General features: G+C 40.6%; 1 protein-coding gene across 10 annotated transcripts in view; it reads left to right on the plus strand.

Annotated features, from left to right (window-relative positions):
• Positions 1 to 27,111, plus strand: part of EYA4 (EYA transcriptional coactivator and phosphatase 4) — a 247,795-nt gene that overhangs the window by 175,523 nt on the left and 45,161 nt on the right. For 6 of the 10 annotated variants that reach the window (XM_060239663.1, XM_060239706.1, XM_060239645.1 and 3 more), the window contains 5 exons: positions 5,061 to 5,127; positions 7,337 to 7,479; positions 7,594 to 7,737; positions 12,230 to 12,303; positions 12,440 to 12,623. In XM_060239663.1, the coding sequence (XP_060095646.1) occupies positions 5,061 to 5,127; positions 7,337 to 7,479; positions 7,594 to 7,737; positions 12,230 to 12,303; positions 12,440 to 12,623 (612 nt within the window). The remainder of the gene's footprint in view (positions 1 to 5,060; positions 5,128 to 7,336; positions 7,480 to 7,593; positions 7,738 to 12,229; positions 12,304 to 12,439; positions 12,624 to 27,111) is intronic. The other 4 variants (XM_060239714.1, XM_060239722.1, XM_060239698.1 and 1 more) reach the window with 2 other exon arrangements.

Consider the following 27,111-nt stretch of genomic DNA (forward strand, 5'->3'; position numbering starts at 1 on the left):
GATGGACGAGGATATAGAAGGGTGGGTCGAAGGTGCCAACCCTGCCAAGAGTCCCGACCAGATCCGCCCAGTGTCCCTGTCCACCGCTGGGAGTCCAACAGGAGGCCATGGTCCTGGTTACACCTAGACTTTGCGGAGCCATACCAGGGCCAAATATTCTTTATCTTAGTCAATGCATACACCAAGTGGTTGAAAGTGATTCCCGTAGCTTCAATCTCCACCGCGGCAGCAGTCAGAGCCTTGCCAAGGGTCTTTTGTACTCATGGGATTCCCGAGACCCTCGTCACGGACAATTGGACCACTTTCACCTCCTGGGAATTCCAGGAGTTGTTGAATCGGTACCTCATCCAGCACTTTCGGTCCACCCCTTTCCATCCAGCCACCAACAGCCAAGCAGAGTGCATGGTGCGCATCACGAAAGAGGCCCTGGGTCACATTGTACAGGGAGATTGGGATCACCACCTGGCAGCCTTCCTATTTGATAACAGAATCACCCCAACCCCGTCACCGGGTTAAGCCCTGCCGAGTTACTAATGGGAAGGAAGTTGATCATGAGGCTAGATAGGTTGCATCCTGACTGGGCGACGGACCTCCGCAGTTCCCCCGAAACCAGGGAAGCTGCTAAGGGATTCTTTCCAGGGGATCCGGTATACGCAAAGAACTTTGCAAGCGGGCTGGAGTGGTTAGCTGCCCAGGTGCTGTGGGTCACCGGGTCCCACTCCTATGAGGTCTGGTCGGAGGGGGGGGCAGATCCTAAGGAGGCATATTGACCAGCTGCACCATTGCACATTGCCGGAAGAACCAACAGTGATCAGGGGAGCAGGAAGTGGGGGAGTACTAACAGCAACACCCCCGGAAGCTGCCCAGCCTATGCCGGCTGCACCGACTATGCGGGCGGAAGAGCACCACAGCGGAGGGAGCACCCCCCCCCCCCCGAGAGGAGATTCTGGAACAGCAACAGGCGATGAACAGCCCTTTTCCGATGTCACCCCACCACGAGGAACCAGCTGCCCCGCCAGCCATGGCATCCACTCCAACTCCCCAAATAACCCTGAGGAGGTTGACCCGGAAATGCAGGGCGCCAGCCTACTTGAAAGACTTCGTGTCTTGAACTAGGGAGGGGGGAGGAGTGTTGTGTCTTGCATTCAGTCCCAAAATTACAACACAGCAGACGCTACGGAGGTGACCAGTGGAAGTCCACTGGTCCCCAGATGTAGCTCCGCAAATACACTCCGCCAATCAAGATCTGTGGCGAGAAGTTTAACTGGCCAGGATTGGACCTGGCCAGACGGAGGGTTGTTCCGGGGTATGTATATAATCGGGACTCGGCCCACATTGCCTTGCCTTGTGATGTACTCGCTAATAAAGCATGTTGCCTTCAACACATCTCGTCACTCAATACATTACAGGTGTGCAAGCACACTTCTTGGGTGGGTGGATGGATTCTTCTGATAAGCACAATGCATATTGAGGAAATTATTTTGGCTTATTCTGGGGGGGGGGAGATTGGGTTCCTCTGTTCCTATCTAGTTAAGAATTAGAACACTTGAATTGGTCCTTATATCTTGGAGAGTGGAGTGATTTCAGATGCAAAATGATAGCACACATTGGTAATGAAATAGGAAAACTAGCTCTCAGTTCAGTCCAGGAGGATGCATTGTTTTGAGCTTTATTATCAATTGCAATTCAGCAATCTCTCTTTCCCATTGAAATTTCTTTGGTCGTTTTCGCACTCACCTTAATCAGCAGCGACGACCTGCTTCACCGCGCAGGATCTGCGCGGATTTCGCACTAATTGCCGCGGAGCACCCAGAAGAGCCGGAAAGTCCCGGCGTTTTTGCGGCGCAAACGGAAACCGCCAAAAACCAGTTTCCGTTTGCGCCGCAAAAGCGCCGGGACTTTCCGGCTCTTCTGGGTGCTCCGCAGCAATTAGTGCGAAATCCGCGCAGATCCTGCGCGGTGAAGCGGGTCGTCGCTGCTGATTAAGGTGAGTGCGAAAACGACCTTTGTAAAAGCACTGCTACTTTAAGGTCAGCAACTGAATTTTTGGTTTCTAATGTCAGACTTATGTCCATTTATTCTTTGCACCCTCCTGGACTGAATCCTCCTGGATGGAATTGAGGTTTCCTGTCTCATTACCAATGCTGGTACCTCCATGCTTACTACCCCTGAGCATATCACTTCTAAATAAATAAAATAAATAAATAATCGAAATCAAACTTGTTGTTGACATTCACCTGCTATTGCCATGTGACATCTGAAATCATCTTTATAAAGTTTGTATCTCTAGTACCTGGTTTGGCATTTTACGGCATACATGGCCTGGCCCAACAGTGACATTTATGTCAGATCCTGACCTCATATGAGTTCAACACCTCTGCTTTAGCCAGTCTTAAAAATCAAATGAAGCCACTCCGGAATTAAAAATTGACTCAAATTTGCTATCTATATAGAATTTTCCTGGCATCCCAAGTTGCTGACAGTATTTTCAAGTGAATTTGACCATTCACTGCTGTGGTGGGGACATTTATAACATACAATTGTGAACATGGATTTTCCCCTTTATTATATTGCTTGCATCCTCAAGAGCTGCTGTATGTATAGAATCTTTGTATTAGGGTAAGTGGCACAGGCTTTGGTCCATGTGAGGAAGCAGATTTCAGCAGGAAAATCTGCTGTGCATGGTGTGCAATATTATCCTTTGTATCTGACAACAAGAGCTATTACTTAATAAAATGCATAGACTATGGTTGCCAGGTCTGGCTCAGGAAATATCTGGAAACCATGGGGGTGGAGCCAGGAGCAAGGATGTGCAAGCACGACTGAATGCCAAAGGGAGTTTTGGCCATCATATTTAAAGGGTCTGCACGCCTTTTAAATGCCTTCCCTTCACTGGAAAATAATGGAGGATGGGTGCATCTTGTTTTGGGGCTTCCAGAATTAGACCCACAATCTAATCTTTTTGAAACTTGAGGGGTTTTTTGAAGTAGAGGCACCAGATGCTATGCTGAAAATTTGGTGCCTCTACGTCAAAAAACAGCCCTCCCCTCCCCCCGAACCCCAGATATCCATGGATTGATTTTCCATTATACCCTATGGGGATCAGCTTTCTGATAACCCTGAAGTGGGGGGAGGCCACCAAACCAGAGGATCCCCTGCTCCCATTTTGGGATTGGCAACCCTAGCATACTCCACACATTACTCCAAAGAGATCCTCAGTAGACCCTTTTTCCCTGGTTGCAGCATCATGCAGTATTTTGCTGCTCCCAGATTTTGTTGATTGAGGATCTAAATTAGTAGAAAACCTTTGATGTCTAAATGTTTAATTTAGTCCCTGCATAGAAATTCACACAGTTACTAGTCTCCAATTATTTTTATTATACCACTTTTCACATATCTATTTGTGGACTACAAGATTAAAAAAATAGCCAATTTTATAAAGCTTTTCTGGCTAGTTGTCTACAGTTAATTGTTATTAGCTATTACACATGGCTATCTTCAGTATCAGAATTCTTTCATTAAAGATATGTTTAATACCTTTACACTTTTGTTACTAATATCATAGCTTGACAAGTCTCTTGGCATCTGAGAATTAGTTATTATTTGTATTATTTAGAATAGTGCAATTGTTAAAGATATTCTTTTTTGTATTTTTATGTGCATGTGTGTGCATGTGAGTGTGTGTGTGCACCTGGAAGTCATGGTGACCTCTGGTGACTGACCCCTACTAAGGGCATGGAGGCTATTCAGAGATGTGGCTGAATGAAGCCCTGCCACTACCTCCCTGGTCTGGTATTCCAAGGAGTTCTCCCATCCAAATATTTGCCAGAGTTGACCCTGCTTAGCTTCCAAGATCTGATGAGGTTGGGCTTGCTTGGGCTATCCAGGAAAGGGCTAATTTTTCAAAGAGATTCTTAATTACTCTGTAACCAAATTTCCATTAAGAAGAATGAGGTTTACAGAAAATGTAACCCACTATTATGAATGCAGGGCACCAGCCCCATAATAATAATAAAAAGGTAAAGGTAGTCCCCTGTGCAAGCACCAGTTGTTTCCAACTCTGTGGTGATGTTGCTTTCATGTTTTTCACGGCAGACTTTTTACGGGGTGATTTGCTGTTACCTTCCCCAATCATCTACACTTTCCCCCCAGCAAGCTCGGTACTCATTTTAGTGACCTCGGAAGAATGGAAGGCAGAGTCAACCTGGAGCCGGCTACCTGAACCCAGCTTCCGCCGGGATCGAACTCAGGTCATGAGCAGAGCTTAAGACTGCAGTGCTGCAGGTTTACCACTCTGCGTCATGGGGCTCTTTACCTTTTAGACAGAATTCCAAATGTTTGCTATACATGCAGTTTCTACAGTCTATACCAGGAGCACCAGATTTACATTGTATTGGCTCAGAGAATTCCTTTCTGCAAAATGTGGAATCATTCAATGATGAAATAAATATTTTTTTCAAGATCCTTCCATTGGAAGGAGACTCTTACTTAATTCTTGGACACGGGCTGCTTCATGCACATTGAAAACATGTAGAACACAACACTTAAAGCAGAAGTGTTGAACTCATTTGTTACGAGGGCCAGATCTGACATAAATTTCTCTTTGTCGGGCTGGGCCATGTGTGCCATAAAATGTAATGTCAAGTACAGGAGATATAAACTGTATAAAGGACAGCAGCTCCTAAGCTCTGAGTTGGTGTATCCTCACTGCAAGGCCCCATGGGTTGGGAGGGGTGTAGAGGAAAAGCTACATGGGCAGACTGCAGAGACTGCTGCAGAAAAGGTTGTTCCATTGCACTGAAGCCGCAATCAGAGTGGCTGCACCCAGTTCCCTCCAAGCCACCTTCTGTTCCCTCTCTTGCACCAGTTGCTTGCAGGCCACATAAGAGTGCTGTTCTGGCCCCAGCCTTATTTTTGACACCCCTGATTTAAAGTGTTTTCTGCTTTGTTACCGTTGACACTTTAATTAGACACATTTGATTTATCAAATACATCTTTGCATGGAAATATTAAATGCATTGATTGATCCATTGACTCATTATTTGATTTGTATTTTTCAGTAATAACGAGTAGTGGCTACAGCCCAAGATCAGCGCATCAGTACTCACCGCAGCTATATCCCTCCAAGTTAGTGAGCATGTGTATATTCCACTTCAGTCCATTTATTTTGTTGGATAACGTAAAGTAGTCATAAAGTGAATAATCTTGATAGTTACAGTATGGAAACTGCATTTTTGTGGAGTGTTAAACTGTGATTGGGTCTCATTATTGGATATCAGCTATCATTGATTCCAAATGAATATACTTACATGTAATGTTTGTAGGATCAAGAATCAAAATTTTAATGTGGTTCAAATAATATTTTCCATATTTCTTTGTATTAGTCAACAGTTATAAAAGATTTGTTTCTTAATGTTCAACATTTGTTCCTTCATATATTCTTGTAAGGCAAATTACAACCCACAAATAATTTAGTTTAGAATAGTTTTATAAAAGACTGACTAGCAGGGTAGGATTGTTGTATTTTCAGTGTTGGTTCATAGAAAAATGTCATGGTATAACTGCCATCAATGTTATTATCTATAAAATATTTTAATAATGTACTCTTACTTAAAATATGTGTTGTACTTTATGTGATCAAAATTCATGCTAGCAACAAAAAGCAGAAATAAAAAATAAATAGAAATGAAAATCATATTTAGTTGGGGATTTTTAATGACAACTTTTGTTTAGGTCAATTCTCTAAAAATGTTCATTTTCAATTCTTAGCCCATTAATTTATTTAAATTATTAAACCAATCACGATAAAATGTAAATTTCATAATCTGTTTTTGGTAACTCTTAATAGGAAAGTATGGGTGGTTTTGTTGAATGCTTCAGTGGTTGTTTTGTGTGTGACATTATCTATGGTCTGTCTGTACTAACTTGAATTAGAGAGGAAAATCTACCAGAGTTCAAGGCATGTAGCTCCAATACAGTAGGCTGATAATTCAGTAACTCTGTCCTGATTTTGCTGACAATGAAGGGCTAAACTAACATTGATTCTATCCCATTCATCAGGAACAGGCCTGAAGTTCATGTGTTTCTTCTCTGTTGGACTCATAATGAACATTTTTGTCATCCTTCCTTTGCTCCTTATATGGTACTTAAAAGGAAACGCTCACACTCAAAGATACTGTGTTTTTTGGATACTGAAAATTTTTTCAAAATAAATTCAGTATCTGTACTCAAAGGGATTCAGATAACTAGGAAATCCCTCAGTTCAAATCTCAATTTCAGTGCATGATGAGACATGTTGACCATAGGGAAACAAGGAGAAAGCTTCTGGGCCCAAGATCCACTCCTGTTCTCACTGCCCAAAGGAGTGTGGGATAAGGGAGTTCTATGCTCATAGCAGTGTTTTACCTAACTATTGCACACATTTTTCTAAATTCTAGTAACCCCACAGGTCAAATTCTCCTGTCAGGAAGCAGCAGCAATTAATTTGGTATAAAAAAACCAGCTCTTTACTGAGTATTCATCCTTATTCCCATAACATTTAAACACACATCTTGGAAATGAGAGTCAGTGATGTGGTTCAGAAAACTCACAAAACTTACAACATGAATCTGCCTAATGTTACAGGGAGAGGGGAAATTAGACATGGGGTTGCTATTTTAGCAGCAATCCCACACTGAATTAAATGTCTAATGCCATTCTTAGGTATATATTGGAATTATAAAAGTTTTTTCTTCTTTGGGATAGTAGTGGTGTTAATTTTTAAAGTGAGCAATACCAACACAGCAACCTCCTGAAGCTAAGTATGTAGATGTCAATGCTTGAATGGGAGACAATGATACTTATTTGCATATAAGACCTTGAGTCTATGATGGAAAGAAAAGCTGAGATACAAATGTAAGGGAAAGAGGAAGCTTTTATGACTGTAATGCCCTACCTATAATCCCCATTATGGGCAATTTGTTGACACTTTATTTTAATATTTTATGTTCCTTTGCTGAGCCATAGCACTGGAAATAAATTCTGGAATTGTATACTGGTAGCCTCAGTAAATACAATAGCTTTGGGATATATTCATCGTTAAGCAAAAAGAGCATTTGTTGCTTGAACGTGCAGAAACATAGCTGGTAAGGTTTCTACTGCCATTTATGTCCTGACTAATTTCTTTGTTACTGATTCATTTTAAAGGCACAAGAGCACATCCATTAAAAGAGAAAGATATAACCCAAATGTGTCAATTTTGAGGAAATAATTTTTTTTGGACTTTAAAATTATTTAAATTTAATTGACTTTCTTAGTGTTTATTGTCACTGTTTGTATTTTCACCACTGCTGTCTAGGCCCTATCCACACATCCTTTCTACTCCGGCAGCTCAAACAATGTCTGCCTATGCCGGTCAGACTCAGTATTCGGGAATGCAGCAGCCAACAGTGTACACAGCCTATTCACAGACTGGGCAACCTTACAGTTTGCCTACTTACGGTATTTTATTTCCAATTGTTCTTTATTCTATCAAGAATAAATTTGAATTGTGGAATTGCTGTGCTTTTTCTCCCCATCTATAAGAATTGGTTGAAAATTAAATTTCTTACACAGATTTGGGTGTAATGTTGCCAGGCATCAAGACAGAAAGTGGACTTTCACAAGCACAATCACCATTGCAGACCGGGTGCCTTAGTTACAGCCCAGGGTTCTCCACACCACAGCCAGGCCAAACACCATATTCTTACCAAATGCCAGGTCAGTAATCTGTTACTTTCCTTTATTCTGTTTTACTATTTTTGAACTATCTGGGAACCCTCAAATTTCTTGTATATGTAAGGAACAACATTAATATTATTGGAAATCTTTTCTTGGTTATTTAAAATATATATAAATATTCTAGAAATATTCTAAAAATCTTGATGGTTAAAAGATCTGTATAAATATTCTAGAAATCTTGATGATTAAAAGATTTTTTTTTTTTAAAAAAAGGAATTCCCAGGGCTTTTTTGTAGAAAAAGCCCAGCAGAAACTCATTTGCCTATTAGATCATGCCCCCTGACGCCAAGCTAGCTGGAACTACGTTCCTGCTCAAAAAAGCCCTGGTAATTCCAATCATTATCTTTTACCTTAACTCCATTTATTCCTTTGCCAATAATGAATTGTGGGAAATATTTTATGTTCGAAATACAAACATTGACCAGCAGTATTTCAGGCCTTTGTTAATAATTAAAATGGGCAGCAAAGTTATAGAAATCAATTTACTTTAGATCCTTGGTCACTGAGTATAGACTTTCTGGTTATAGGCCCAAGATGGCGTAATGAATGACTGTGTTTAGGGATGGGCAAGAACCTTCCCATGACCTTAAATTCACAACTAAAATCACCTCGGTCGTGGTTACAAGCCAAGGTCTGTGCAATATCACCTCAACAACCCTCCCATGACCTTGCACATAGTTTTTGTACATTTGAGCATCTCATGGTGGGATGTATTGTCATCACCTGAGGAGGCAGGTGCGCCATGCATCAGAGGCAGAGAGTGAAGGGAACTGGAAGTCATTCCTCCTGTGAACAGTGGTGTTGCGGGTGTTTGGTGCTTACTCAGGGCTCTGAGGCATCTATCCTTCTGCTCATGCTGAGCAGAGGGGTTTAGCTTCATTGGTTTCTTGGCTGAGCCCCCTCCCACACACACTGGACTTTGTGACCACTAGCTCTGGCTAGCTGGGGGATTGTGTGAGCTGGAGTAGACTCGGGGCTCTGAACCCACCTGCCTCTCTGCTCATGCTGGGCAGAGGGGCTTAGCTGCTGGTTGCTGTGATGGACTGCACTTTTAAGAAGCTTAGAAGTGCTGTACAAACAGCTAAAGGACTGTGAAGGATTAATTCTTCACAGACAGAGATCCTTGAGTGACAGGCTGCTTCAAGCAATCAGTTTGGTCAGCAGCCTGTCACTCAAGGCTCTGTTTCTGTGAAGAATTAACCCTTCACAGTCCTCCAGCTGTTTGTTCAGCACTTCTAAGCTTCTTAAAAGTGCAGCCCATAACTGTTGCCTTGCCAGAACACCCTCCCACACACACACACAATACTTATTTCTGAACACCTCTCCTTGGCTGGAGTTGTGTTTGGTGCTAGGCTGTGTCTCATAGGCACCTGTCCTTCTGCTTACAATTGTCAAAGCAACAGAGGGAATGGACTTCTGCAGTCCTGGGAACATCAATAGTGGTCCTCCAAAGCTTGTACAGGTAGCACTGGCCACTAATCTTATTCTGTTTCCATTCTGTTGTATGGAATCAGAATGATATATACCTTCAGCTCACACACAGCTGTTGTTTTCTGTCAGCAGCAGACATGCCACATGTTAGTTAGATGGCAGAGACAGAGAGGGAAAGGAACTGGAAGTTATTCCTCCTTTTAAGCTTCTTAAAAGTGTAGTTACACAGTTGCCTTGCCAGAATACCCCCTCTCCCTTATACTTATTTCTGAACATCTTTGTGAATGTGATGCTTATAGCTTGCAGAGGGTCCATTTGACACACTCCTGAACCTGCAGCTGTGATTTCCCCAGAACGTACTTTCCTTGGAGCCCCTGCTTTGGAAGGCTGAGCTAAATCCAATCTTTACCAAACTTAGAGGGCAAGTAGAGGAAAATCAGCTTGATACTTGCTGCAAGTTTGGCATCTCTAGCTCACAGGGGGGCTGCTCTACCACATCATGAACCTCACAAAATCAACCAGTTCAGAAAATGGGAAGGCCCATGCAGTTTAGCAGTTCATGGTTTGTGTGGCCCCACGAACCATGAACCAAAATGAACCTCCATTTTCCCGGTTTGTGCCCATCCCTAGCTGTGTCATCCTGATGGGAGCACATTCAGTCAGTGCTAAAAAAGCTTCACTGGCTGCCTATTGTGTACCAAATTCGTTTCAAAGTGTTGGTATTGACCTTTAAAGCCCTGTATGGCTCTGGACCTGTCTATCTAAGGGACCGCCTTTCCCTATATACACCTCAGAGAGCACTGCGTTTAGGAGGTCAAAATCTGTTAACCATCCCCGGACCAACGGAGGTCAGACTAAGCTCTACACGGGCTAGGGCCTTCTCAGTGGCAGCACCAATGTTATGGAATGCTCTCCCAGAGGACATGAGATCACTGTGAGATTTCTCCCAATTTCACAGGGCCTGTAAAACCAAACTTTTTCGACAGGCCTACAACAACTAATGTGGGAGGAGGCTGCCACTGCTACGTCTTTTCTAGGAGTGGGCACAAGCCAAGCCATGAAGCAAAAATCATCACAACTTTTGCCCTGTTTGTGGTTTGTGAATTGAAGTTGATAAAGTTTGCTACTTTTAAAGCAGTTTGTGGATTTAAAGAGACTCTGAGTTCCTTTAAACCCTTGCTTTCTTTGTCCCATGAAAGCCACAAAAGCAGCTGTTTCGAGCTTTCTTGTGTAGTCCATTTAAACTGGTCCCTGCTGCTCAGCTTTTTTTTTTTTTTTTGAGCTTTCTGCTAACCCCTTTCAATGGGATCTGCAGAGCACAAATCAGTGGGGTTGTGAACGAACATCCCAGTTCAGTTTGGTTCATGGTTCAATTTGTGGTTCAGCTACAAACAACAAACCACATGTTTCTAGTTTGTGGTTCAGCCACAAATGACAAACCGCATGTTTCCAGTCCATGCCCATTTCTCCTCTTCTCCTTTTATGTTGAAGGAGAATTCTGGAATACCATGCTCCTACTTTGCTGTGTTCCCTAAAATACCTGATAAGATTAAAAGATATGGACAGATTTCTTTATCTGACTTTTCATGATAGCTTAATAACAAAGTACATGGGTTGCCTGTCTAAGACACTGTGTCATATTAGAAGATTTCAGGTAGCAGTAAAAGAGGCTGCTAGTGAGGAAAAGTTGTTGCCAGTCAAGGCTGACAGTTCTGAGGTAGCTTAGAACCTGATCACTCCATAGATGTACACATACCAGTTAAGATTTTGGGAAATAAAAGAGGGAGCACTGCAAGGAGTTGTGGAGAACATCTCATTTCCCCTCCCCCATTATTTTCTATTTTTCGTCCCTGAAAGCCCCCATATCCTATATCTGTTTCCTGCTTCCTTCTCCCCTACCTTTACCTGCCTTCTACCTTCAGCTTTCGTCCTTCCCTCTCCTGGGCAGTTTCTTCCTAGGAAAACTGCATGGTTCTGGTCACCAGGCTGGGTGGACTTGCAGGGATCGTCTCATTTTCCCTGTATCCTCCTCCCCACATTATTTCCTCTTCCTGACAGCCCTCATTTCACTTACTCCTACTTCCTTTTTACCCACCCACCAATACATATTTTAATTGCCCCCCTATCTTCAGCTTTATTTATCATTAATTTACTTCATTTATGGGAACCCAAAACAGCTACAGCATTACCAAGAATCCAGTCTTGGGTGAGTCATGCAAGTCTCCTGGTGGTTGTTCTTGGGTCTGGTTCCAGTGAGTCCTTCCTCAGAAGTCCAAACAATCCTGGAAAGTGCCCCACTACCCCACCACCAACTTTTACTGACAGAAACCATGGTTGAAAGGCTAGCAGGGTTGTTTTAGATGCCTAGCAATGGCTTATGAAGGCATTCATTTTATAAAGCTGTAGGTGCTGCTTATAGTATTTGAAGGGATTTGAACCCCCCAATGTTTGTTTTTTTTTTTTTAAGATTTCAGAAATTTCTGCAAACTTGAGGCTTTTCTCAGGTTTGCTGAAAGATCTGTCATGTGTGTTCATGGCTCCTCTCTCTGGATTTGAGTGTTCACTTATGGGGTGATAATTAGACAGATTGATAAGAATTAGTGACTCTCTTCCAGCACCTACCATTCACCATTTTCTCCTAACCATCAATAACATACATCAACAGTATTATACTGGAACTTGATCACTAGAGGAAACAGCTAGAAATAAGAGGAGTATAGGTAGCTCAGTCTAAGGGGCTCTCTGAATTAAAGGATATGTGCTTCTGTAAATCTGATTTGCTGTACAAAGAAGTAATGGAAAGAAAGGAACTAAAACACGGGCTCCTGCTACATTTTTGAAGCATCTGATTCCATTGTTCTTGCTGCATAACCATGCATTTCCAAAACTCTTTAACAAAAGATCATACTGATAGATCTGCACATTTAAATTGCACATTTTCTTTATTATATTTTAATAAGTAAATATTCAGGTTTTGTTTTTTTATTTGTCTGTTTTTGTAAGTAATGTGTTACCTAGGGAATTATTCTTTTAATTCTAGGTTCTAGTTTTACACCATCGTCTACTATTTATGCAAACAGTTCAAATTCTACAAACTTCAGTAGTTCACAGCAGGTATGATTATTATTTACACCCAAAGTATTATGTATTTGTTTTGGCAATTTTAAATATTTCATAATTATTTTTAATGCTGTAGTTTAGACTTTTTAAAATCTCAATATATTTTAAAATATTGCCTTTACTATTTTAGGATTATCCATCTTATACAGCTTTTGGCCAAAACCAATATCCACAGTATTACTCAGCGTCAACATATGGAGCGTATATGACCTCAAATAGCACTGCAGATGGTACCTCTTCTTCATCATCAACTTACCAGCTTCAGGAATCTCTGCCTGGGCTGACTAGTCAACCAGGTACCGATCTTCATTCAGGTGAAAAAATAATTGTGTATTCCATACATTTAGGAAGTGGTTTTCAGAACTGCCAGCCACTATATAAATACATTTTGTATGTAATTATTTACATCTAATGAATTCTTGGTTTTAAAAATCACTATAGAAAAAATAATATGAAGGGAATGGCGAAATGCTGGACAGGTTGAAACTGACAACTCAGTCCTTGAATGAACTGGGTTCCATGCTCGCAAAAACTCACGCCACTGGTACAATCACTGCCATATGCAAACAAGCACAATATACTCTTATCCTTTGGAAAGAAGTTGAAATCTAGTTATAATGAAGGATCAGAGGTAAGAAAGACCCTTGCTGACTTTCGAGGCACAGGCCCTCCCAGACTATGTTAAAAGCTGCATCACTGCTCTACTCGTATATCATTGAAAGAGAAAATGGATACTTTTATATCTGGGTTATCTACTGCCATCCTTTTAGTCTTTAATTCCTTGTAACTTTAAACTGCTTATCAAACCTCAGACAGATCTAAAATTCACAGAAATTATATTTCAAACCAAAAGAGTAGGTTTATCAGTGCCAATAGGAACTGAGGTATTGGGACAAAGTTGAAAGAAATAAACATTTAACTTATTAAAACTTGATCTTCATACTAAGCAGGGAAATTTACAAGTTTTAGTGAAAAATCTTCAAAGTAGTTGCAGATCTCCTCACACCCAACAAATAGGATGGGGTGATTGGAGAACCAAAGTTGAATACTGTGAAAACAACGAAAGTAATGGGGGAGGTATTTGTGAGTTTCCTGCATTGTGCAGGGGGTTGGACTAGATGACCCTGGAGATCCCTTCTAACTCTATGATTCTAATGCATGCATGGATATACAGTTAGTACAAGTTTATGAATGCAATTATGTTCATCCCACTTCAGTAATGAATGAACAATGGGAATAGACCATACCCACTCAGAGTTTACTCTTTTTTCTGGATTGTTTACTCTCTTTAGTGGATCTTACATTAATCTGTACTCAGCAATGCAATATAACACAGTGGTCCTTCTAATGTGGTCTCCCCCCCCCCACACACACACACTTCCATCTGCAGTCTGAAGGTCTGGGTAAAAATCTCTCTGCTGACCTCTGGTTTATGAAAGTATATGCCACATTCATTTTTAAGGTGACACAAGACTGTAAAAGGTAAGAAGGACTCCTTTAAGCGGTGGAAAGCTAGTCCAAGTGAGATTAATAAAAGGGAACACAGGCTGTGGCAAATCAAATGCAAGACTGTGATCAGGCAGGCAAAAGGTACTATGAGGAGCACATTGCAAAAAACATAAAGACCAACAATAAAAATTTCTTCAAATATATTAGAAGCAGGAAACCAGCCAGGGAGGCAGTGGGGCCCTTGGATGACCAAGGGGCAAAAGGATTACTGAAGGAGGATAGGGAAATGGCTGAGAAGCTGAATGCATTTTTTGCCTCCGTCTTCACTGTGGAAGACGAGAAGTGTTTGCCTGCTCCAGAACCACAAATTTTGGAAGGGGTGTTGAAAGACCTGAGTCAGATTGAGGTGACAAAAGAGGAGGTCCTACAACTGATAGACGGATTAAAAACTAATAAGTCACCAGGTCCGGATGGCATACATTCAAGAGTTCTGAAAAAACAAAGATGAACTTGTGGATCTTCTGACAAAAATATGTAATCTTTCATTGATATCTGCCTCCGTTCCTTTTTTTTTTTTTCCTTTTTTTATTTTATTGTGTCTCAAATATTACATTACATAGAATACATTTCCAATTCTCTTATGACACCATTTTTACCCCTATTTATATCCCTCCCCCCCACCAAGTGACCATACTAAAGTTACAATTAAATTTTCAACCATGAGCACACTTTTCCCAATTTTTCAAATATAGCTTTGTTGGCTTCCCCCTTAAATACCCATGAGAAGTATATATCCCATTTCTCTTTTATCTCTTCAATTTTTCTATCCCATATCTTATCTTGTTTTAAACATTCTAATATGTCTGATTGTATATATTCATACAAATAATTGTTCCATCTTTCCAGGGTCCATTTTAAGCTCTCCTTCCAACCATATGCTATCACTGCATGTGCTGCTAATATCATTGCTTTGAAAATGCTCTGGTTTTGTTTCTCAATGTTATTGTTTTCCAGTACCCCCATAAATAACAACTCCCCATCTATATCAATATTAAACTTACATGCCCCCACTATTTTTCCCCGAATTTTCCCCCAAAACTCTATAACCTTGGGGCACTCCCACCATAAGTGGGAGTACCACCCTTCTTTTGCATTACAGTGCCAACAATTTGGTTTCATCCCTTTAATCATATATGCCAATTGAGCCGGCGTCCTATACCATTTCAAGATTATCTTCCTTTCAAGTTCTCTATATTTCTCTATCTTAATTTTCTTCAAATTCATCATTAACTTATTCACCTCCTCATCAGTTATTTGTTTTTCTTTATTCCATTTGTTCTTTAAGGTTCTATACATGAACTCCTTATCTTTTACCAATTCAAGGTAAATAATCCCTGACAGTCCTTTCTTCCTTTCATCCACATATAGTGCCTTTTCTATAAAATTGTCATCTCTTTTAATAGCATCTTTATACTTTTCTTGTCGGATTGTTTGATATAATCCCATTAGATTTAACCAATATTGTTTCCCTATCTTACAGTTCAACTCCTGAAGTGGTAATAAGGCCCCTTGGCTATTGTACAAATCCTTGACTCTTATTATGTCTTCCCTTTGCAGCTCTTCATAGAATTTTGGGTTCATCTCTTTTCCCCAGATATCCTTAAGTGGGGTCCATTTTGAGGTTAAAGGCATTAAGATCTTTTTCCACCTCTTCCACACAATTAAAGCTATTTTTCTTGGACCTTCGGTTTGTATCATTACCTTTTTTATCTCTCTCGTGTAAATTCCACTACTACCTGCTCCCTTATTGACTGCAGATTCAAGTCTTACCCATTTATCCCCTTTCCTCCATTCTAACTCCATCAGTGCTTTCAACTGAACTGCATCATAATAAGCTTGTAAATATGGAACTCCCCATCCTAATTCATCTTGGGGCATATATATCAACTTTTTTTGTATTCTTGCTTTTTTCCGACCAAAGACCCAATTTTTAATATGTTCATCCCATTTCCTTATCGTTTCCTGATCTAATCTTATAGGAAGTACTTGAAATAAATATAGCAGCTTTGGGAGTATAAACATTTTTATTGCTCTAATTTTCCCTAGGATACTCAAATTTTTGTTCTTCCATTCCTTCAATTTCTTTAAAATCTTTAACCACACCTTATTATAATTCATTTTTTGTAGCCTCTCTATATTTTTATTAAGATAAACTCCTAAATATTTAATTTTGCTAACTCCTGATTTCATCCCCGTTAAGGCTAATATTGCCTTCTTGGTTTCCCCACCTACATTAATAAACATTATTTCTGATTTCTTAATGTTTATTCCAAGTCCCGAACATAACTTAAAATCTTCTAAAATAACTAACAATTCTCGTATTGCCTGCAGTGGATTACTTATTGTCAACAAAATATCATCCGCAAAAAGGTTTAATTTCAATTCTTCCTTACCTATTTGAAATCCCTGAATTCTACCACTATTTCGTATCCTATCTGCTAGGGGTTCAATTGCTAATGCAAATAACAAAGGAGATAATGGGCAACCTTGCTTTACTCCTCTCTGTATCGAAATTTCTCTAGAGTGCCCATCATTTATTCTAATTACTGCTTTACCCCCCCTATAGATTTCCCTTACAACATTTAAAAAGGGCCCATCAAAACCAAAGTTTTCCAATACCTGCATTAAATAATTGTGATTTACCGTATCAAACGCCTTATACACATCTAATTTTAACAAGGCCAAAGTTTTCTTATCCTTACAGAACAAAACATTCAATATATTTCTCAATGGATCTGCAATAAATCTACCTCTAACAAAACCATATTGATCTTCCTTAATCAAGTTTGGTAAATATTTTTCTAGTCTATTAGCTAGAATTTTTGTAAATATTTTATAGTCTTGATTCATCAGGCTAATTGGCCTATATGAATTTATTTCTAGGGGATCCTTCTGAGGCTTCAAAATTGGTAAAATTTCAGCTTTTTTCCATGAATCTGGTATTTTCCCCCCTTTTAAAATATAATTAAATAAACTTTGCATTTCTGGTATTATTAACTCTGCCATTTCTTTATAATATTCTGCCGTAAAACCATCCAAACCAGGGGATTTCCTGTTTTTTAACCTTTTTAATACCTCTATTATTTCCTGCCGGGTAATTTCTTTATTCAGGCTCTCTCTCTGTTCTATCGTTAATTTATTATCTAGCTGTTCCTCGAATCTTTGGTTTTCTCCCAAATTGAATAGTTGTTGATAAAATGTAGCAAATTCCTCTCTTATCCGAGCATTTTTAAAAAATTGTTTATCCCCATTTCCCTTAATACATCCAATTTTTTGTTTTTCCTTTTTCATCTTTAAATAATTCGCCATTCTTCTCATTGTATTTATATTAATTCTATGGTACTCATTCTTAACTAATATATCCTTTTTCCACATAGATAATGAATCCAAGTTCTCTAAATCTTTTTTAAGTTTTTTGAATAATTCATATGACTGCCTATTATAATTTCCCTGTAGGTCTTTCTGTATTCGTTTAATCTCATTTACTATCCTACTTCTTTCCTTATTATTTTCCTTTCTAATTCTAATTTCCTTAGCTATATAAGCTCCTCTTATAACTGCCTTAGCCGCATCCCAAACTACTCCTTCTGTGGCTGAATTCCTATTTTCTCTAAAATAGCATTCTATATCCCTTCTTAAGTCCATCCGATCTTTTCCTGTCAAGGGCAGATATGCCTTATATTTCCAAGTAAACTCTTTTCTCTCTTCACTTATTCTAAATTGCACCCTTAAAGGAGCGTGGTCCGAAATCCATAATGGCTCAGTTACTGCCTTCATCACCTCTAACTCATTTGATTCCTTTACTAAAATATAATCTATATATGAAAAAGTCTTAAATCTATTAGAGAAATATGTAGGTTGAGAATTGTTCCCTTCATATGTGAACACATCTTTCAATTTCCATTTCTTAAATTTCAAGGTTTTACTTTTCTTAAAATCATAATTCATATCCCCTGCCACTACCACATCCCCTTCATAAAAGTTCTGCAATTTCTGGAATACCTTATTTAAGAAGCTTACCTGACCCATATTTGGGGCATAGATAGATGCTATTGTAAACTTCCTACTATTCAACTTAAATTTCAAAAAAACATATCTTCCCTCTAAATCAGATATTTGATCCAGTACTTCTAACTTCAAGCTAGAATGTGTAAGTATCGCTACCCCTCTTGCCTTCCTAGTTCCTCTTGCTTCCACCCTTGTTTCCCATAGTGTAGAGTTTAGTAGGGGTTTTTTATCTTTTTTACCTTTATGGGTCTCCTGGAGACACACTATATCTATTCCCTGTTTTTTTAGCATATTTTTCAATCTATACCTTTTTAAATCTGAAGCCAACCCATTTATATTTAAAGATAATATTTTAATTGTCTCAACCATTTTCCTTTGTAAATTTCATACATATGTGCTCATTTCTATCCTCTCTTACTTTGATGGTCACTACCTTTCCCCTTCCCCCTCCCCGAAGAAGAACCCTCAAAGGGTGTACAGGTGGCATAACCTCCTGACCTCTTCGTTGCTAAGTTGGGGTCCACGTTCCTTTCCCTTCCTCCCTATCTAATTAATATAACTCATTTCAATATTTCTCTATAAGCCATCTTATTCCAAAAAAAAAAAAATTTTTTTTAAAGTAAATTGAAAGCAATATTAAATTTCCTTGGAGACTCTCATTACTAAGAGCCCCCAGTGTCTTTTCTCAAACGCTTTGGCTTGCTTTGCAGTGTCTGACTCGACTCTCCTTCTTCTTCACTGCTACTTGAAGTGTTCTCACAAGGTTCCTGTTGCTCGTCTTCTTGCTCCTCCACATTTCCTGGTTCTAACGGCCTCATGTTGATTCCCAATCTCTCCAACATTTTTCTTGCCTCTTCTGGATTTTTAGCTCGCAGCAGCTTGCCTTCTTTAAAAACCAAAATCACTGCCGGGTAGCCCCATGAAAATAATATTCCATTTTCAACAAGACTTTGCGTATAAGGTCTTAGTATTGCTCTTTGCTGGAGTGTCTCTGGAGAGAGGTCCTGTCTTACTATAACTTTATTATCATCAAACTGTAAATCCTTCTGAAGTTTCAAACATTTATAAATATTGTCCCTTATTTTCTCTCTTGCAAAAGCCATAATAACATCCCTTGGCTTTGCTCCCAGGCTTGGCTTGGGGCGGAGAGATCTGTGTACTCTTTCTATATCTTCCGTTTGTATCCTTAAATCATATCGCTCAAGCCATTCCAGTAGTTTTGATTCAAGGTCTTTCTGTGTAATCTCTTCAGGGATGCCTGATAAGCGAATGTTTCTTCTCCTTTGACGATCGCTTACAGACGCTAATTTGCTCGTTAGCTCTTTAATTTTGTCTTCATTAACTTGAGCTTTTTTGGCTGCCTTATCAGCCACCTTTTTTATGTTCTTAATTTCTATGGCCATCTGTCTCAGGTCTGTTTTAAGAGCTTTAATATCGCCCCTTACATTCTGTTCTGAAGAAGCAATGAGCTGTGTTAAATCCTTCAGCTCCTTTTTAGTCGCCATGTTCTCTTCTCGCTTTCTGGCCTCCTCCCAGGGAGCGGAGAGTAAAGAGATGATAAGAAATCACACTTCCAAAGACTCACTCTGATTGATGCCCTCCAGGTCTTGCTTCCTTTCACAAATATTTCAAACTGTTTTCAGAAGTTTATCTCTCTTCTTCGATGGCTTAATAACAAATTTCTCCGGGAGTACGTTCTGGGAGCGTCTTAACCGATTTGACGCATGCGTGGTTCCCCATATCTGCCTCCGTTCCTGAGGACTGGAAGGTAGCAAATGCCACCCCCATCTTTAAAAAAGGTTCCAGAGGAGATCCAGGAAATTACAGGCCAGTCAGTCTGATTCAATACCGGGAAAGTTGGTAGAAACCATTATCAAGGACAGAATGAGTAGGCACATTGATGAACACGGGTTATTGAGGAAGACTCAGCATGGGTTCTGTAAGGGAAGATCTTGCCTCACTAACCTGTTACAATAGATGTTGTTTATCTTCACTTCCAGAAAGCTTTTGATAAAGTTCCTCATCAAAGGCTCCTTAGAAAGCTTGAGAGTCATGGAGTAAAAGGACAGGTCCTCTTGTGGATCAAAAACTGGCTATTTAATAGGAAGCAGAGAGTGAGTATAAATGGGCAGTCTTCGCAGTGGAGGATGGTAAGCAGTGGGGTGCCGCAGGACTCAGTACTGGGTCCCATGCTCTTTAACTTGTTCATAAATGATTTGGAGTTGGGAGTGAGCAGTGAAGTGGCCAAGTTTGCAGATGACACTAAATTGTTCAGGGTGGTGAGAACCAGAGAGGATTGTGAGGCACTCCAAAGGGATCTGTTGAGACTGGGTGAGTGGGCGTCAACGTGGCAGATGAGGTTTAATATGGCCAAGTGCAAAGTAATGCACATTGTGGCCAAGAATCCAAGCTACAAATACAAGTTGATGAGGTGTGAACTGGCAGAGACTGACCAAGAGAGAGATCTTGGGGTCGTGGTAGATAACTCACTGAAAATGTCAAGACAGTGTGCGATTGCAATAAAAAAGGCCAATGCCATGCTGGGAATTATTAGGAAGGGAATTGAAAACAAATCAGCCAGTAGCATAATGCCCCTGTATAAATCGATGGTGAGGTCTCATTTGGAATACTGTGTGCAATTCTGGTCACCGCACCTCAAAAAGGATATTATAGCATTGGAAAAAGTCCAGAAAAGGGCAACTAGAATGATTAAAGGGTTTGAACACTTTCCCTATGAAGAAAGGTTAAAACGCTTGGGGGTCTTTAGCTTGGAGAAACGCTGACTGCGGGGTGACATGATAGAGGTTTACAAGATAATGCATGGGATGGAGAAAGTAGAGAAAGAAGTACTTTTCTCCCTTTCTTACAATACAAGAACTCATGGGCATTCGATGAAATTGCTGAGCAGTCAGGTTAAAACAGATAAAAGGAAGTATTTCTTCACCCAAAGGGTGATTAACATGTGGAATTCACTGCCGCAGGAGGTGGTGGCGGCTACAAGCATAGCCAGCTTTAAGAGGGGGTTAGATAAAAATATGGAGCAGAGGTCCATCAGTGGCTATTAGCCATAGTGTGTGTGTATATATATATGTGTGTGTGTGTGTGTGTGTATATAATTTTTTGGGCCACTGTGTGACACAGAGTGTTGGACTGGATGGGCCATTGGCCTGATCCAGTATGGCTTCTCTTATGTAAGACTGTTATTTTCCCTCAACAAGCAGACATGTCAGATGATGATGAAATATCATCATCATTATATAAGAACTGTCTTAATAGCAGAGTGGCTTACCATGGCATCTGTGGGCTTACGGCATTGACTTTTTGATGTACATGCAAATTATCATCAAGCTTCATATTGAAGTCCGGCCCACAATATATTTAATGTAATGTATTTTACTATTTTTCTCTTCAGTGATGAAGAATATTATGGGAAAGGCAAGAGATGATTGACATCTCAGTTCTGCTCAATGAAATTAGTTGGTAACCAGGTTTTAATTGCCATCTTTTTAGAGTTTAGGTTTTTTTCTTATTAAGCGTTGGAGTAGTTAGGAATAGAAAATGTACCAGGTGCTCTTGACTGCTTGAAGTTCCATAATAGAAAACATAAAGCCCTGCTGAATCACATCAAGGATATATCTGGTTCAGCATTCTGTTTCTAAGCAACCAGTCAGATGCTTCCAAGAGGCCCTTAAGCTGGGATTCAGAGGCTAAACCCCCCACCCCAACTGCTGTCCACTTGAAAACTGGCATCTAATCTGTACATGAATACCTTTATGTATATGGATGAACTCCTCCATTCTTCCTGAGTATGGCTTGTTCTTTTATGTGCATGATAATTCTAGGGTATATATTGATTTATTTTCTTATTTACAAAATTTATATCCCACCTTTCTCCCCCACTAGGGCCATTGGCAGCCCAAGGTGGGTTGAATCCTACCGAAATGTGATAGAAAGAACTTGAGGATTCAAATCTTTACCACTTTCTCCTTTCCGCAGGAACACCCTGCATGACTCAGAAATCCTCTGCTGAGGATTGAGGACACTCATAAACTATAGCATTGGGGAGGACTGTATTAAAGAAGAGAAATCATGAGAGATCTGCCCCTCCCTCTGGAACTGAAACTACTCTACAGTGCTTCTTATGCCAGCTTTCACCATTTAGTTAGCCTGGAATTTATATACTATCATCCTTGGGGATGAGGTATCCCAGATTGGAGGCTCCAAATGTCTACTGGCTTTTCCCTGGGAGTTTATTTATTTTGAAGGTGCTCTGCAATACTTTTTATATTAAATACCCGGAGTCTGGTACATTTTACATTCAGCTGTTTAATTTGCAGAGTCATTTTGTCTGAAAATAATTCCCATTGCCTAAATCCTTTCTCCCAACACTACACCCACAGACCCTGTCTAGTTGGCCATGTGTATCTGAAAGGTAGCATTTCTGAACTCTCCTTTGGAGCACCTGGACTTGCTGCATTCAGATGTCAATAAGCTGCTTTTTATAAATGATGATTTGATTCAACTCCAGTTTATTATGACATTAGAATGTATGTGAATATTTAGCAAACTAAACATTCCTTTATGGTCCTACCAACCTTTATTTCCTTGTCCCTAACTTAGGGGACCTAAGATGGAGTTGTTTCTGAGCTTTTAGAAGATAGAAGCTGTTCATTTTGAAATAAACAATGATCTTCAGGTCCAGCAGATTAATTTCCCCACAGTAACATATTGTATATTTTATCTTAAATAATCTGAATGAAATCTGGAATATATACTCTGTTCAACATATTGCTGAACATAATGGTCCAATCCAGTTTTTTCCTGTGAAATACTTGAAGTTTTATACACACAGAGAGGCATAAATACATAGAGTTGGATCCTACTTGCTTTACCACATTCTTTTCTGATTTTTCACTTCACTGCAGCCTCTGAGGCTTTTATTCATACAGTTCCAACAACAACAACAATAATTATTATTATTACCCCATCATCGCTCTGAGCGATGTACAACATGATTAAAAACACATAAAACTTATAACAGCAATAAATTAGTTAAAATTATAAAAATTCATAAAATCTAGATGTGCCCTATAGATTTTCTTGGAAGCTCCCAATGTCTACTGGCTTCCCCCGGTGCCCTATAGATCTAAAGAAAATCTTTGGGGCACCATCTGCATGTTATGAATCTCTAGCTAACCTGTCAGTGTTCAAAAGAAACACTCTCTTGGCTCTTTCACCAGTTGAAAAGCCAGCAAGATCCAACTGATGAACACATACATACAAAACATGTTTAGATGACAGATTTGTTTTTTCATTTTCATCTTCCCTACTGAAGCTTTCTATAGTCAGCATGTAAGAAAGTGAATTATGGTCTGTAAGTTGAAGTAAGTTGTGGCATATGCAGCAACAAAATGTAGTAACAGAAAAGAAAATATTGGGAAAGTGGAGAGAAAAGATTAAAAAAACCCCTATAAGCAATTTTGAGAACTTTATATTAGAAAAATGGGTTATGCATTCAGCTAGGCTTTAAATGAAATGAATAAATAGCTCATATACAGCATTTCCAGTCAGTGAAGTTCTAGGAAAAATGAGTAAAACTTGATATGTTAAGCTACTAAAATATTGAAAAGTTGATGAGAGCAAACTAATAAGAATGCTCACAGTGTTTTATTTCATGAAAAAAACCTACACATTCAAAACGTTGCACTCCATTTAGATGAGTGTATTTTTAAAGTGATACAGAAGAGGAGAAGAATGTAGTGTATTTTCAGAGTGGGAGTGGAGCCGTTTGCAGTGTGGTGCAACTACTTCAACACTTCAGATATGTTGGATGTGAGCGGGCAACTTTGTATTTCAGATGCAAGAAGTATTTGAGAACACCTCTTTTTAAATGGTGTATAAATCTTCTTTATTACACTATCACACTGGCTGCAAGTTATTTAGCATATATAAATAAACATATAAGTGACCAGTATACTATAGTAGCTAACACATTGGATTTTTGGATAGGAGTGGGGGAGAGAAAATGTACTGTAACAGAATTTTGTTAACTCGTTCCCTGTGCTATTTCCTGAGTAGAAATTTATCCCCTCCATATTTGCCCTGGAATAATATTCCTATTGTGCTTGACCTTTTCCTTACTTGAAGGTAATAGCCTAAGGAGGTGGCAATATATATTGAAGAAATAAAACAAAAGATAAGTTAACCCTGTTCCTTATGCAACACTATGTCCCAAATTTCCTAATGCCCCACATCTTCCATTTAACTGAAAGTAGGCATCTGGGTATCCAATCACAGATACTCTATTACATTTGCATTCTGCCCTTCTTCCAAGTTGCTTAGGATGTCATATGTGGTTCTTTTTCTCTAGTAATCCATGATGGGGCAGTTTCAGCTAATGGTAATAAGCTCCTCTCTGAAGGCAATCACTCATGATGGGAGGGGCTTTTCAGTTGATCACCCAGTTTAGTCATTCCTGGCAGTAATAAGTCATCATTAGCCTGCATTTGCCAAACAGTGTGGTGTTTCCATCTCTCCACAGCCTTCCATTATTTGTTTTTTTATTTGTATCCTGCCCTACTCTGGAAGCAGGCTCAGGGTGGCTCACAACACATAAATATACAGTTTAAAGGATTAAAACATAGTACTATAAAAGTTAAAATTCAGATGTATACAAAAAAAATCACAGTATGGTGACAACATAATTAAAGCGCTCTCATAAATTTTTCCTTGCATGTGGGCTCAGTTGCATTGGCTATTAGCAAATGGCCAAATTCCCACCAGTTAATGCATAAAAATACTTCTACCTTGTACAATGGGTAAATAGATGGATAGGGCAGGGGGGCTGATCTAATATGGTGTCCGCTGCCTCAACCAAAAACCTGGTGGAACAGCTGTTTTACAAGCCTCATGAAATGGCTGTAAGTCCTATAGGGCTGGGAAACCATAAAAGCTCTAGCTGTGGTTGAAGCTAAGAAGACATTCTTTGGGCTGGGAATCACCAGCTGATTTTAATCTGAAGAAGAATGCATAGTTATCTGGGGAACATAACGGGAAAGACAGTCCTGTAGATATGATGGCTCTAGACCACACAGAGCTTTAAAGGTCAACACCAATGTCTTGAACTTGATCTAGTACTCCATTGGAAGTCAATGCAGCTGGCGGAGTGTAAGCTGTATATGTGCTCCTACTGTAGCTGTCTTTTGGACCAGCTGGAGTTTCTGGATCAGGCACAGGACCTCCATCTTAGAAGGGTTTAATTTCAGTTGACTCTGCCATAACCAGTCAGCCACAATCTCCATTGCCCTGACCAGAACCTCTGGGGTGGTATCTGGGAAGCCATTCATCAACAGATATAGCTGGGTGTCATCAGTGTACTGATGACACCCCACTCCATACCTCCGAACCAGCTGGGCTAGAGGACACATATAGATGTTAAATAACATAGGATCGGTCCATGGGAGACGCCACATACCAGAGGATAACATGGTGAAACCCTTTCCCCAGGGACTACTCCCTGCCCCATTATATGGCAATCCCTTGTATCACCACATTTGTGAGGCAGTGGGTCAAAAAAATCATAATTGACTGTGTTAAAAGCTGCTGTTAAATCAAGTAGCAACAGCAGCATTGACCCTCCCCAATCCAGATGTCTCCAGAGATCATCTGTGAAAGTGACCAGTGCTGTCTCCATCCCATAACAAGGCCAGAAGCTGGACTGAAATGGATCTAGGAAAGAGGTATCATCAAGAAAAACCTGGAGCTGCTCTGCTACCACTCTCTCAACTACCTTACCCAGAAATGGGAGGTTCAACACTGGGCAGTAGGATCCAGCGTTGGCTTCTTCAAGAGAAGAAGCCAACGCTCTCACCACTGCCTCCTTTAAAGATCCTGGGAATATCCCTGAACTCAGGGATAAGTTGATGATATTTCCCAGAGGAATCTCTATGGCTTCATTGCTGGCCTTGACCAGCCACAAAGGACATGGGCTATGAGGCAAGTGGTGGGCTTCACAGCAGCCAGAATCCTGTCAAGCCCATCCTGAGAGAGTCAATTGAACTGTTCCAACATTGGACCTGAAGATGGGCAGGGATCCTCCAGTTCACTTACTGTTTCAAAAGTGGCCAGCAAGTCCTGATGGTATAATCCACAAAAAAGCTCACAAAAGCTTCAGAGCTAATAGCCAATTTGCTATCTTTTTGGTTCCTCCATGGGAGGGAAGTCAAAGACCTAAGCATTCTAAATAATAGAGCTGGGTGAGAGCTTGTGGATGCATTGGAGACCACATAGAACTCTTGCATTGTGGACTTCACTGCCATCTCATAGGCTTTCATAAACATCCTATAAGACAGTGGTCCCCAACCTTTTTGGCCCCGGGGACTGGCCCCAGGACTGGCCTGCCAACCACAGCCCCAGGGCCGGCAGGGTGGGGGCACCCAATTCGGCCTTCCCCGCCCTTCTCCCCCCCTGGCGTTTCCTTCTTTGCCCCCCATGCAGCCTCGCCACCTCCTCCTCCCACTTTCCTCCCCATTTCCTCTTCCCTCCATCACCACCCCCACACAGCCGTGCTGCCTCCTCCTCCCATTTTCCTCCCCCATTTCCTCCTCCCTCCTTCACCGCCCCCCTGCACAGCTTCACAGCCTCCTCCTCCCCCCATTTTCCTCCCCTGTTTCCTCCTCCCTCCTTTGCCACAGCCCCCCGTGCAGCCTCCTCTTCCCCTCATTTTCAACAATGAAATAAAAAAGTGCCTCCCAGGCCAACCCCCCCCCTCCCCTTGCTGATCAGTGGGAAAACCGCCACAGCAGCAGCGAGCAGTGCTGCCCTTGCCTCCTTCCCAGTATGCCAGGAAGCTAGGTGGAGTGAGAGTGAAGAGTGCATCTGGGAGTGATTTTGTCAATGACTTCAGAGAGACAGCAATGCCAATCCTCTGCCAACTCCGTAATGAACCACCAGGGGGCACTGGAACCTACAGAGCATTCTAAAAACAAAGTGGATCCATCTAGCTCCACAAGTGAGCATAAATTGGCTCGCTACTTAAATAGGGTAAGGTTGGGACACTCAATTGGGCCCTCAGGACAAATTGGCCTGACTGGTGTTGCCATAGATGACACTAGGTCTGCATCCTGCAAGGAGGTGGCATCACCTGCATGAACGTTGAAGTACCCTAGGATTAAGAGTCTCCGAAACTCCAAGGCTTGGCCCGACACTGCCTCCAGTAGGCTCAGCTGGGCTTCTGCTCAAGCATCAGGTGGTAAGTACACCAGCCAGATAGCAAAACTCTCTTCA

This window comes from Heteronotia binoei, chromosome 1 (genome assembly GCF_032191835.1).
Source record: "Heteronotia binoei isolate CCM8104 ecotype False Entrance Well chromosome 1, APGP_CSIRO_Hbin_v1, whole genome shotgun sequence".
Lineage (NCBI taxonomy): Eukaryota > Metazoa > Chordata > Lepidosauria > Squamata > Gekkonidae > Heteronotia > Heteronotia binoei.